General features: G+C 38.6%; 1 protein-coding gene across 1 annotated transcript in view; it reads right to left on the bottom strand.

The window, feature by feature from the left end:
* Positions 1 to 14,903, bottom strand: part of ascc3 (activating signal cointegrator 1 complex subunit 3) — a 174,518-nt gene that overhangs the window by 109,181 nt on the left and 50,434 nt on the right. Inside the window, exons 9-10 of the mRNA XM_062422423.1 lie at positions 5,892 to 6,095; positions 3,727 to 3,867 (exon numbers count right to left, since the gene is read on the bottom strand). Coding sequence (XP_062278407.1) covers positions 3,727 to 3,867; positions 5,892 to 6,095 — 345 coding nt within the window. The remainder of the gene's footprint in view (positions 1 to 3,726; positions 3,868 to 5,891; positions 6,096 to 14,903) is intronic.

Here is a 14,903-nt window from a genome sequence, read left to right as displayed (position 1 = left end):
GAGCAAGAGCGCCCGCTAGAGAGTGTCCGCGCACGTGTTTGTATGACTATCAATGCAGCGTGTGTGAGAGCTCAGCGTCCTGATAGCTCTGTGTTGCTGCTTATTAGACCAATCACACCCCCCCTACATTTCAAGAAATCATCATGAGCTCAAATATATAAGCACCAATAAGCACTGTGATAACATTACCACATTCTTCAAATCTGCAGCACTGTTGTACCTTACAAATGACTGAAAGGGAATATTAAAATGAAATATTTGTCTTGTCAATAACTGAATGTGACTGTGACTTGTAAATTCACTCTGGTGCATTTAGTCATTGACACCTTTCATGTTCTAAAGCTTTAAGTTCTCTCCTCAGTCCTGTGCACAGCTCTCTGTCTTCCCCCCACAGGTACAGCTGTTTAATCCAAACTGAATATTTGATTTTTCTCTTTACTATACTGTAGCCATGGCAACGTCTACTAAGTGTAGACAACGCTTCTGCATTGAACATGGAAATCAGAGTGATAAATAAATATCGTAATTCTTCATTAAGGTGTCTGGCCACTTTCCTAATTTACTGTGTTATGTCTTAAATCACAGTGAATACATGACACATCATTTCATTGGAGGATGTCATATAAGAAAATGTGTGTCTAAGAGAGATTAGAGACGTTGGAACACTGTTTGGAAGAATCAACAAGCTTGTAAATGGTACTGCTGTTCAGATGTCACAGATATGATGAGGTCATTTAGAAATGGTGATTCATCACATGATTTGTCTGCCAGAAAACACTTAACCAGTTTATTTTGAAAGTGTAAAATGAACTGCTCACAATGTATGTTTGTCACAGTTTGGAGCAACCCAATCTAAGAGAAGTATGTTTCTGTTACATTCAAACTGAGAACCAGACGATATAATGTTCCGTGATTCTACAAACTCTCTAATATCCAGTGTCAGTCAGACTGTCTGGGATGTAAATGAGGAACGGAGAAGTGTTTTCTAGCAAATCTGATTGATATGAATTCATCTCCACCAACACACTGTTCTAAATGAAAGAGTGTACATGCAGAGAACAAAAGAAATAAAAGCTCTTAGGAGAGAGTTAGAGACTGTAGTCATATGTAGTGCCTTATATATATGTCTTTCAGGTCATTTAGAAACAATGTCTCCATTAGCACATACTTATCCAACAGAGAACACTGAAAAGTGTTTTACTCAGTAAAATGTGCTGCTCTGTTCATACTGTTTAGGTCCTTTTTTTGGATTTTTTTGAACTCTTTAATATTGGTGTCAGTATAAAATATCCAGTATGTGACAGGTTAATGTTAGTGCCACCTGCTACCATTAAATACCATCCAGACTGATGAGTTTAATAACAGGGCTCTGATGGCTCACATGTATAATTCTGCATGATATACTATATATCTGTATATCAGTGTATCTGTGGGGATACACCAGTGAAAAACAACTGATGCTTCACCTGTCAGCCTTCACCAATATCTTTGACAGCAACTCTGTCTTTCAACTTCATGAATCAATTTAACATTGTATGATGGTTTTTATGATTTATGATTCAGTGGTGAGTGTGTCTAAACTGTGGGTTTTTTTTTTCTCTTCACAGATAGTTCAACGTAGAGCAAACACGGCACTGAAACTCCAACTACATTAAGACATAATCAGAAGAGGAAGACATTTATTTCATGGTTTCCCAAAAACAAATAAATTATTGATCCAATTGTGAATATACAATTCATTAAACTCCCTAATATCCATATATGTATGTGGCCCCATATTAGCAGGGCCTCAGGGGACATACTATTTATTAGAAAAACTAGTGTAACAGTAAGATGGAATATGGAAAAACATGGGGAGGAATAGAAATAGAGAAAAAAAAAGTTTTCAATGTAAAACCGTGTATTATATGTATAGTCACTGTATTGCATACCATAATCTAACAGTGCAACACTGTTGAGATCCTTTAATTAATTATCAACTACATGCACACAAACACTGATAAACATGTTCTTTAAGTCACTGAGAAAATATCTGACAGCTGACCTTTGACCCTGTGTGACTATGGCTGTATAACGCAGTTTAATTGGCAGAAGAAGAATACTATTCCATGATTATCATTAGCATGTGTACTGTGCAGTGGTGCTAAGCAGGGCCTCTCTGTAGGTCCTGTCACAGAAACACACAAACTGTAGCAGCGCTCCACAGCCAGATAAGGAACTGCTGTGGTCAGCTAGAAAAAACCCAACCTGAGGAACAGTGTGTGTGTTTGTGAGATCTTAATAAAAGCACTGAGCTGAGGCACAGAAACACTTCTTGACGTAAGAGAACATATTCTGGAGAGAAATACTGCAACAGCCACACAGTCACTGTATACTGAATTCACTGGAAATACTATGCTTCATTAACAAGGTAGTGCAGTATGTAGACCCTGTATTCACCAAAGCATGATAGACCTGTTTGCCCCCTTCTATACTATTCTCCTCATCTGCTCTTTAAACAATCAGTACATGTAATCCACTATACTAACGTCTAGGTAATAACCCTAACCCAGCCTTGACATCATTGGTTCTTACTGAGGACATTAATCTATTGGACATAAATATATTGTTACAATTTAAAGTGAATTTTTAAAACAGCTGCTCACTGTAATTTTTCACAACTTTTACTCATACAGGAGGAAATGAGGCAATCATATTTGGATAAAAATGGAGCTCTCTTTGGGAGAGATCTAGAGAGATGAGATATAAATACTCATACTGATATTTTGGGTCTCTTTTAATGGAATTCATTGACAGTAAGAAGAATACAGAATATTGCCTTTGTACTGTAATCCCTCAGCACAGTTCCACACCACAGTGCTGTTGGTAATGTAAATTGTATGGTGTGTGTGTGTGTGTGTGTGTGTGTGTGTGTGTGTGTGTGTGTGTGTGTGTGTGTGTGTGTGTGTGTGTGTGTGTGTGTGTGTGTGTGTGGTGTAGTTATGCAGCTCCTGGTAAGATCAAGTGAACTTACTCCATCTGCTGCAGCTTTGCTATCTTTTCAATGTGAAGTGTGAGCAGTCGGTTGTCAAGCGCGGCAATTCCCAAACAACAGCACCCCATCATAGTGACTTTTTAAAAATGTTTTTATCTTTCAATGACAAACTCTGCATCATACATGGCAGGAGAAGCTCAAACGATACATTAGTCTCATCCAAACAGGGCTCAGAATAAGGGGGGAGCGCCATTAAAGCAATAAAAGGACTACGAAGATGTACAGAGTGACATAGGCCAGTCCATAATGGTGTTTTTTTTTTTTTTTTTTTTTTTTTTTAAATGTATTTGCTTTCACTCATGAAACTACAGCAGAAACAGCAGAAATCTAAGTGCTTATGGTTAAGCCTTTTATCATCTGTTTTCCATTTGAAAGCAACTATACATTCATAGCTACACTAGCTGATAAAATGATGCATCTAGTTAAATTAAACGTGTGACTTGTAATTGGAAGAATTGTTGCTGGATGTTTTGCAGAATAACTGATGCAGTGGCCTCTACTAACACAAAGCCACAATATAATCCACTGGGGGGTGCTAGAGAGTGAGCATGTGCTGAAGAGGGAACCTGGAGGAGGCTGTGCTGATGCGCTTTTTCTTTTTTTTGCACACGTAGTTTGAACTCTTATTTTGAAACATAATATGTGTAAGTAGGTGTGTGTGTATGTGTGTGTGTGTGTGTGTGTGTGTGTACCTGTGTTCGTAGGATCTCTCCTTTGGTTAGTTGCATGTCCCCGGTGAGTTCTTTAACACTGATGCCCAGTGGCTCCAAACGCTTACTGAAGTAATTAGTCATCTCAGCTGCCAAAGCTTTCATAGGAGCCACATATACTACCTACAGAAAGAGAGAGAGAAAGACATGGAAATAAATAGGGTAGACAACAGAGGGAGGGGGGCGGGGGAAGGTAGTGGATGGGGGGTGGGGATGGGAGGAGGGGTGGGGGGGGGATACAGGAGAGAGGGACTGGAAGGACACTCTGGTGATAAATGAGCAAACAGAGGCAGGATCATTTGTTCCCTGGCAACCAGCACAAATCACAATTTATTGAGAAATATGATGCCAGCCACTTGCACGGCTAAAGTTTAATGGTGATGTATGAAAAGTGGCTTTCGTCACTGGCTGGCACTGTGCTACGCAACGCTGCGTGTGTGTGTGTGTGTGTGTGTGTGTGTGTGTGTGTGAGCCAGTGTGTGTATGTGAGCCTTCATGAAAGAGAACAAAGCCTTCTGGATGTCTGAATTATTTATCTGAGTGTGTATTAGGATTTGACACTATGGGTTTAAAGACATGTACCAATATTTATAATCACAAAGCTGACAACTGCTGACTTTTTGCGCATACTAAAAACTATATTTTTCCCATTGTTGCTTTATTTAGTTTTGACCACTTTTGTCTTCTGTTTTTCAAAGTCAGGCGGTTGTCAATATGGAGGAAAATGTGCAGGAAATAATGAGGTGAAGCTTGAAGTAAATCACAGTCAGAATGTGTAATAAAAGCGAGGCTGAAACGTGAGTATTGGATTTTTCTTTTTCTCCAGTTTCCTATAGCGGCCCTACATTAACACTAAAGCCATTTAAACATGTTGACAGATCAACAGCTCTGTAGTAAGTAAAATATGGTTTGCTATAATATTTCTACAGTGTGCTGAGAGGTTTTATACAGTATCTACAGAGGAGAGTGAGTGTGGCTGTGTTGTGGTAGGAAGGTTTACACTAGATTTATCCTTACCAAGAACAAATGCACTGTACTTCTTAAAGCTAGTGTAGGCAATTTATTTTAGAAGAGGTTTTATGTTTGCTGTACCATTTTCATGCTATATTTGTTGAAATTCATTTTACACTTGGACAACAATCAATAAATCAAATGCTCTGATTATAAATAGAAAACAATCCAGTATGTGCAGTGGGAGCTGGATTTCTGCACACATCACTAACTATAGATAAGAACACTTTGTAGTAAGGTATGTTAGGGCAGCTTGACACTGATGACATTAACACATTCACATATAGGTCCATACTTGAATTTATCTTTGTAGTGGGACACTTTCAGTGTTTAAGTATTTTTAGTGTTTAGTTATATTTAGCGGTTCCATTGTTTTAAGGGGGCGTATTTGACAGTTTGTTCACAGTTGTCATAATAACTGTCACAGAGTAATTAAAACTGTTCTGTGCATCATTCTCTATTTCAATTTTTTTTAGCAGATACTTGAAACTTATATATCATTTAAAACTTCGAAAAAGAAAACAAGAAATAAATAAATAAAGTCTGGTCATCACTGAGTCTAAATAACAATAACTCACTGCACAAATCAGTAAAACTAACAAAGTCTCTTGGAGGGAACATCATCAAGTGAATCCAGCTGTCCTTGACTCAATACTATCAGATAACTCCCATTTACATGCTGCCTGAAATCTCAGCATCCACAGCTCTGAGGATCAGAGCTGAATCTCTGCATGGGGTGTGTGAGTCTCAGCGAGGAGCATGCTTAATCTCCACGAGGCATGTTAAGAGACTCTGCGGTGGAGCGACACTGGGAACATTAAGTGGGTATCACAGACATCGTAGACTTTACACAGAAATTGTTTTAAATTCTGACTGTGATTCTGCTCGGCGGCCACACAGATGCTGTCACACATACTCCAATTATAATGACTCATTACAGTCAGTCGATGTGAACGTCTCCCTATTAACAACCAGTGTAATACACATGTGATCATGGTGCATCACATCTACTGAAGCAGGGAGAAGCAACCCCCACATTTTATATCTCTGTTTATATGTGTGTGTGAGAGTGTGTGTGTGTGTGTGAGTGTGAGAGTGAGTGTGAGTGTGTGTGTGTGTGTGTATTAGTGTCAGACCTTGAATTCATCCTTCTTGATGACACCCCCAGGCTGCAGGTGCTGGCGGATCTCGTGAAGGACAGTCAGCATGGCGATGTTGGTCTTTCCAGCGCCAGTTGGGGCGCAGATCAGAAGGTTTTCATTGGTGTTGTAGGCCGTCTCAAACACCATGGACTGGATCCTGTTCAGACGCTTCATCCCCTTGAACACCAGCTGCCCGATCTGAGAGCAAGCACACACACAAAGAGTAAGGGAGAGAGAGGATGAATAAAGGTTAACACAAATCTATATCTAATTAAAATCAAAGGCAAAAAAAGGACACATTGCGATATGGTTCTCCTTTAATTAATACATACATTAACAGTCATTGTTAAATGAAAGAGAAACCTCTATACTTTTTCATCCATCCCTCTATCCATCCATCCATCCATGAGCTATACTGCTTATCCTTTAGAGAGACAAATTACAAAACAAAGGATCCTTATGGTTTTCAAAATCTGAATAAGAGAGGTTGGGTTGGGTTGGGTCTTTTTAGGGCCCAAGCACTAGTTGTTGTGAAGGCCCTATTGTATTTCAAAGAAATTGTTTATTGTTTTATGCGTTCAAATGCATTTGTGAGGTACTGGGGGTACTCGAAAACACACAAAAGCGTAAAAAAAATTGGGGGAAATTGATTTCTGATATGGGGCTTGGGCTTGGATGTAGTAGGTTGGCTCAAGAGCACCTACTAACAATTTGCAAAGTGACAGCTCCCACCTTTAAATTTGAGGTAGGAGAAAGACAAAAAAATACAGGCAGAAGCAACATCTCTAGACTTCCAAGAAAGCCTCTTGGAGCTGTACCCCAGGTCCAACAGGAAGTCAGCAATTTTTAATTGACATTTTGAATTGATTTTTTGATTTTGGTTTTTACAGGCCTTGTACTTTAACAAATTCCTAGAGAATTAACCCGAGTAACTTCAAATTTGGTAGGTGTCATCTAAAGACCTTGGCGAAGTTATATTGCAAAGCTTTTAAGTTTTCGTGGAATACCATTGCTGTGGCGACATAGGAAACATGTATGTTTTTCCATGAAACAGTGAACTGTTGTAATTAATACAGTTAGTAGATGTATTTGTATGTAAATGTGTGCATGTATTCTTATTTTTTAATTATTAATATAAAGCTGATTTTGTATTTTTCATCTCATCTTACACAGTGCAAAGATCAGTGGTCGGTAGTTTTGGTGTGTGATTTTTAACCCCCACAGCACCACTTGTTTCCTGGGGCAGCTTCAAGTTGCACCAGACACAGATAAGACCCACAGTGAGGTTAAACCTGTGGGAAGATGTTCGGGGGTAAGCTGAAAGAGGATTATTTCAGTTAATTAAGACTGGTGGTGAGTCTGTGTGTGTTGGGAAAAAAGCAGGTTCTGTTTGCTTATGGCTTCACAGATCTAGACGACACATGACTAAATACTTTGAGATTTCACTTACTGAGTCTCAATTTAACAACACTGAAGTACACATTCTATTATTAAATATTTTACATGATTTTGCCTTATTTTTATTATGTTGTCAAGTGGGTTTTATTTTCCATCTTATGCAAAGTTACTGTTTTATTTGACATGCTTTTATGTTCCTTTTATGTCTTTTTCATGTAAATCACTAGGTGCATGTTATTTATTTGGTTGTAAAAGCACATAGCAGGTGCTATACAAATAAAAATTGTAGTTATTTGTATTACATGTTCCAATCTGCCCCAAATGTCTCATGCTTGATAAGAGTCCAGACCGGAACATACCTACATGCCAATATTGAGTCATAGTCATAGCGCCACCTACTGACAACAGGAAGTCATTGTTATGTGAAAAAAACATTCAATTTACATGAAATTGACCCGGTAAAGTCTGCATATGAAGTTTAGTGGGTCTCTAACGCCACATAACTGACACAACATGTGATATTAAACTCTTTTATGCAACATCTGATATTCATGACAATGCATATCAGGCAATCTCCACTAAATGTATCGCTGCATTAATGGCCCACTTGTGTAGGACCTACTATGTTGCAAACTCCTATTGATTTACATGACATTTAATGTAATGTAATGTAATGTACATTTAATGTGATGTGATATTTATCTCCTGTGTGCAATATCCAACAGGAACATGTATATGACAGCCACTCTCTGGTAAATGTATTGCAATACATTACTTTGACTGTAGCTCTCCCCAACTGTACAATCATCACTGCTTGCAGCTTAAAATGTACTTTGTAATCTTATAATCATTGTTTTTACTCTTAAGTTTGCATTCAGATCACAGTTTTTAGAGACCGCTTTGTCAGAAACTAGAGGTGGAACATGGTGGGTTAAACTTTACTGTGTTGTTTTACTTTGCTGTAGGGATTTTTACTGAACTTCAAGAACAGCTGTGTAATGTTCTTCTTCACTGATACCTTCACATAGTTAAATAGTCAAACTAGTTAGGCTTCATAAACTAAAGCTCTCAGCCATCTCATAGGTCATCTTGTAGGTCACAGCAGTCCCTCGAGACTTTTATTAAAATAGCCACTGTACATTTAAGTAAAGGCATTCCCCCTCTAGCATAGATACACATATTTCCATATCCACCATATCTACTGCATAATTTTAATTTTGAAAAAAAAAAAAATCATCACCAACAAACTGTCAGTCAAAAATAAAGCTATTACTTGACTTAGTTATATCAACGTTTGTACAACAGTCACCATCTAATAATTCTTGTGTTTGAAATTAAAGCTAGAATATATACTGAATACAGGTACAATTATACAGTCTATTTATCTACCTATTCATTTAGTCCTCAAAATATGACATTTTCACAGCTCTGATCACATCATGATGTCATTTTAATAATTGTGCTTTTGTAATTTTCTAGCTAACAAGTATGGGAGAAGTATTGTGGTAGAAAGGTGCTGCTGGGTGCTACAACAAACACAGATAATGTGTCGTCAGTATGATTGTTGTGACATGACTTATCTGTATTGGATGTTAACTTTTAGGTGCTGTTACCCCCATCGGTGACATTTATTTTTTTTTGTGACCAAACTACAATGCTGACTCTACAACCAGGAGCACTGACATGAAATATAGACAGGTGATCAGTTACAGTATGTGTCAGCGACAGAGCCTCTGTGTACGAGAAGAAGCACGAAGGAGGGAAAAGTGTGTGTGGTGGGATTAGCTGTCAGTCAAGCTGCCCTCTGTCTGCCTTCACTATGGCAACAGAGTGTGGGTGATGGCCCTCAATCTCACACAGCCTCTGATAAGTAGAGAAATGGCCACTGTGAAGGACAGTTGGTGCCACCCACCCACACACACACACACACACACACACACGAGACAGTGAAAACACCCAGCTGCTGTACAGGTGAATCATTTCCTTCTACAGCAGACTGTCTACAGTCCAAAAGAACATCCAAACACCACATAAACACCTGATTATACTGTGTTCATATCATGGATCAAGAATGCAGATGTTTGCCTTTTTTTTTACATCATCACAAACACCCACAATTATAATAGTAATAATAACTCAAATTAAACTGATTTGGTTAAAATGTAAATAAATAACTGTCTTTGTCCGCTGGATCTGAACATGCTTTCGGGAACTGAATAGAAAAACTGGCAGGAAATGCAAACAAGCTGCTGATTATGCTGCACGATCAGCCAGCGCCCCTCAAAGTAATTAAATACAAAGCAGAAAGCCGCAAAACTGTTGGTGGTTAAAGTGGAAATATTCTGATTTCATTCAAACATGGATTTTTGATATCAATCTGCCTCATTTTACCTCATAAATGATCTGAATTTATGACATTTTACCTCTGAAACAGTGGGCCACGTGTAAAAGTCTTAAAAAGGAGACTTGAATCTACTGTATGTGTTTTCAGGCAGTGTGGGAAACAATTGTAAAGTCACTTCAGTTCCTAAGAGCTAACTGAAGAACCATATTAGCTTTTTTAACATTAAAATTGTGTTTAATGTTGTTTTTTTTCCACCTTCGTCATTTTCCCCTCTTCCCTTCTTTCTCTTTCCACCTCTCTCCCACTTAGTCTGGCTCAGGATGCCTTAAGCTTAGACAGCAGTATTATTTATTCAAGGATTCATTAGAAGTATGTCATCACTTTCCCCTTCCCCTCGTTTCGCTCCAACACTCATAGAAAGAAATAATTAAAGAGTGCATGTCAGGCGTGGATATGCGGGGCGCTGTTCGGAAGTCGGCCCCGCAGCTCAGTAGGGAGGAAGAGGTTATTAATGCATCAAAGAGCAACTTTATTAGAGTCCACTTAAGCTGGAAGGAGTGAAGGGCGGCTGTGGTTGCAGCTAGGTGCTGGACGGGGGGCCGGAGGGGTTTCTGATGAAGAGCTCGGTGCGGCGGCTGATGTACACACGTGATAGTTTGGGGTTCTGTGTTGCTGAAAGATTGCTGATTAGCAACAATGTCCACTGACAGCAACAAGAGACACAACTTCTTCCCTACAGAGAGAACACTGACACTTGACTGCTGTTGATGGTCAACAAAACAGCTCCACATGGCAAACACAAGTGGACATTAGGTTGATTAGAGCCATTCCTCCAGTACAGCTCATTAATTATGTCTGAAAAACTGTTACATACATTGTTTGGGGCAGTTTTTACTGGACTCAGGACTCCAGATGAAACCACTGAGTTTCATTTTGGAAACAAGCGTTAGTCATAAGAATATGAGACCAGAGCAGTAGCACCTGTATAATGAAGCTAACAAATGATTCATTTATTAGGTAAGGATAACTCAAGACACTACCATGCCACAGCTGTGGATAGAAACCTGCTAGACCTGCTCTATGTGAAATGTGCCTTGAGTTGACCTTTGTTGTGATTTGGCACCAAATACATAAAGACTGATTGATGCACACTAGATGCATCATTACCTCATAACTCATGGGATAACCACCCTCATCTTACCTGTGTGTAGTTTACAACCACCAACTATGGGCAGCAGCTATGGTTGTCAGCTGTGCAGCATGTTATTACTTTACTAAAAGAGATCGGAGCAGCTGGCATCACTTTCCACATGTCAGTATAGAGTAGATGAGAGATTTTTTTTTACTACAAAAACTACAAAAAGTTAGTGTACTAGGTTACTTTACTGTTAGCTGCAAAGTAAAAGACCAGCTGACTCCTGAGTCCAAGTTACTGCTGAGAGTTAGAACCAGCAACTAAGTTAATTTAGAGCTCAAAGGTAACGCTTAATAATAATGTTGTTGTAATTACAAAGTTATAATATTACCCTTGCGTTTAACTGCTAAGCAGCTGATTCCATGCCGATCAATTGTAAACGTACAACATGCCGTTACACTTGATTTCACTTCTAAATCCCATTTCATAATATCTCAAATCCAGCTGTGTTACAATCTACATAAAAAGTGAAACCAAGTCAACACAATCAGCCACCTGCCAAGTGTGGAGTTGATCAGTTCAAGAGTTTGATGAAGGAAATACATACATACATAACATGCTATATATAGAGAGATGTAGTTTAGGATATTAGCAATGTTAATGAGTATGTGAGAATCTAGCCTTATGTACAATCCATAACATTAATAAATATATTCATATATTACAGTACGTGTGTTCTTCTTGCGTTTCCAACATTGGCTATAATACTGAATCTATTCAGGATTTCTACATAAAAGATATTGGTTCATGTAGGATATTATCCATTCAGAATACCAAACAGCTCTTACATATTAGGATCAGACAAAGCCAAAAAAAATAAAATCATTGTCTGCAATATAAATGCACAAGTATGAGATTATCTACATGACAATGCAGGATTTATTCTCTGAGAGCAATATTAACCACATTTCAACAGAATATTTTTCTTCATTCTAGACAGGCTCAGTTGTCTTAAACTCATTACTTTGAATTTAAAAAAACAGTATTGGAAGAAAAATAAAAAGGTTTGAAAGAAAACATAAGCCTTTGTCATGACAGGTCCTAATTGTACCAAGTTTAAATCTGGATCCAGGTAAGAAGGCTGCCATGTGGTTCCATCCAAGAGAGGAGAGTCATTATGAAACGTCACATGTAGTGTCTTATATAATATATGACCACAGCAGTCAGAAAGTTCTAGAACTTTCAGTTTTTTAAACTCAACGGCGAAAAAAGAGGTCCTCCTCATTGGTACCAGATCAACCCTAGCAACACTCAACACTTTCTCCATGTCCATCGACAATTCCACTGTTCCTACATCGCATCAGGTAAAGAGCCTGGGTGTTATCCTGGACAGCACATTATCTTTCGAAACCCACATCAGTAACGTTACATGGACTGCATACTTCCATCTACGTAATATCAACCGTCTCCGTCCCTCACTTTCACCAACCTGCACCGCTATCCTGGTAAACACCCTGATCACATCCCGTCTGGACTACTGTAACTCTCTCCTCTTTGGTCTTCCGTGGAAATCTCTTCACAAACTCCAGCTGGTACAGAACGCAGCCGCCCGTATCATAACCAGAACTCCCTCTATTGAACACATCACTCCTGCCCTGCAGCAACTTCATTGGCTCCCTATCAAATCCTGCATTGACTTTAAGATTCTACTCCTCTTACAAGATCCTTCACAACCTGGCACCATCATATGTCTCTGAACTGATTCACATCTACACACCCTCCCGAACTCTCCGATCCTCCTCTGCCAACCAGCTCTTTGCCCCATCTGCCAACTTAACTACCATCATGGGGTCAAGAGCTTTCAGCCGATCTGCCCCCCCGCCTCAGGAACTCTCTCCCACCAGACATTTGCACTTCTGACTCTGTTTCCACCTTTAAATCCCGCCTGAAAACGCACCTATTCAGAGTGGCATACTCTTTCTCACACTAACTATGCATCACGTTCTTGTTTATTTGTTGTACTGATGCACTTTATAGTCACATTCATATTTATTTCTTTATCTTTGCACTAAACGTTACCTGATTTTTATTGTTTAATGTACTGTTGTCGTGTTTTTGTGCCTTGTAAGGTGTCCTTGAGTGCTTTGAAAGGCGCCTTTAAATAAAATGCATTATTATTATTATTATTATTATTATTATTATGATTACTTGTTGACAGCTTGCTTTCATACCTGCTTTATTTGGAGCATTGTGCACTATTCACAGCTGGCCAAAAATCAGCCCAGATGCTTGCAGTCCAATAGCTCAGCCTCACACTTTTATACCTCAAACTTTACATCCACCTCTGCCACCAACTCCTCTCCTTCCATCACTAAACAAGTAAAGGTTCTGTGTGGATATTACTGAAGCACATTCTCTTCATAATGACTGCAGGGCTTCTTCTACACTCTCTGAACAGGGACGGTGATTCCAGTCTCCTCCTGTCTACCCAATTATTTCCCCTAAGGCCAAGTCCACCGAGCTCCTACTTATAAATATTCATTTTTGAATTATGGACCACTGAGCTTCACCCCATTTTACGAAGCTTCTGCAGACTCATTCCTGTGTCTCTGCGGTGACCAGAGAGCCACAACAATCACTTGAGCGGCTGGCCCTCATTTTGATTTATCGACTTTGTCTGTTTGTAACGAAAAAGCCGGTCTCCCTACACTCCTTAAACATGCTAATTCATGCAAATGTATGCCTGCCCCACTATTCACCTTGAGGTAAAGCATACATGTTGTAAATAGAAAGTTGCCATCGTTAAATGATCTTTGGAAATCTTCAGTGCTTTTTTTATTCTCTCCTTAAAACCTCTCTGGCTTAATTGTTATGTTAATGTATGCACATACATCTTCCAATTGGAGATCCAGCTGTGCCTGCCAAAAGCTGTCTCCAGGGCGTGATGTCAGTGTTGTGGGAAAGTAGTTACTGTAACTGCAAAGGGACGTTATCAGCTGTTAACATATAAGATCTACTCTGCTGAAACTTTGCTCATCAAGAATGTCAGCGGTCAGAGGACCTCTTGGTAAAATTGTACTCACTCTGTGGCTCTTTCAGTTGCCACCCTGGTGCCCAGCCTGTGTCACGCAGGGCTCATTATTTTTTAGTTTATGTTAAATTCAGGGGATATCAGCATTTATATTGAATATTACAAAGTGATGAATATCAAATAAAAGAAGAAACACCAAATGTGGATTAATGTGCTGCTGAAAAAAGTTAACAAATGCACTATTCACTTTTATTTGAGTAATTGTTGAAAAAAACTAGGGCCTGACCAATACTGGATGTTTGGGGCTGATGTCGATACCGATATTGGGGAGTAAAAAAATGCTGATATCGATATATTGTCCGATAAGCTTGTATATACACAATGTGCAAATAAAATGAACTTTAAAACAAAAAAGGATAAAGATAAGTAATGGAGGCAAGATATTTTAGTTATATAAACACAGTGCACTGAAAAGATAAAACACTACAAAAAAACACATGTACTTACATGTTAAACTTGACTAAAGAAAAAGGATCAAATATACATAAAAGACTGCATATATAACTTTAAAGAAATATTGGTGCATGTCTAACAACATATATGCTGATACCAGTATATCTGTGATAAGTTAATATGGCCGTTAATATCGGCTGACGGATATATTGATCTGGCTCTAATAAAAACTACAGTGACCAGTTTTAGGAAATGACTGAGCTTTTGTAGACAGTCACAGACAAGGTAGGAACAAAGTAATTATTCAGTAAGTATGGAGAGACTGACTGACATGTTGGTTTTTTGCCTTTTCATGACAGTAATTCATAGATAGATGTTAGTATTTGTGTCAGTTTCTGGTTTCTGGTTGGTCTCATCTGATTAATGATTTGCAATAGCAGATTATTGGTTTATCATTATTATTCAAATGCTACCATGGCGTCCACACTCTCTCCATCTGAGTTCATTTAGAAGAATCATTCTGAGATGAAATTGATGATTCATGTTAATTCAATAAAATATACACCTCATACCTGTATCCAACATATGAAGCATTTTTAAAGGTTACTTTTTTTGTGACAGTAAATATTTCAATATCAGTTTAGA

Source organism: Scomber scombrus, chromosome 7 (assembly GCF_963691925.1).
Source record: "Scomber scombrus chromosome 7, fScoSco1.1, whole genome shotgun sequence".
Classification (NCBI taxonomy): Eukaryota; Metazoa; Chordata; class Actinopteri; order Scombriformes; family Scombridae; genus Scomber; species Scomber scombrus.
The sequence above is the reverse complement of the archived record's forward strand: the minus strand, read 5'-3'. Positions and strand labels throughout refer to the sequence as shown.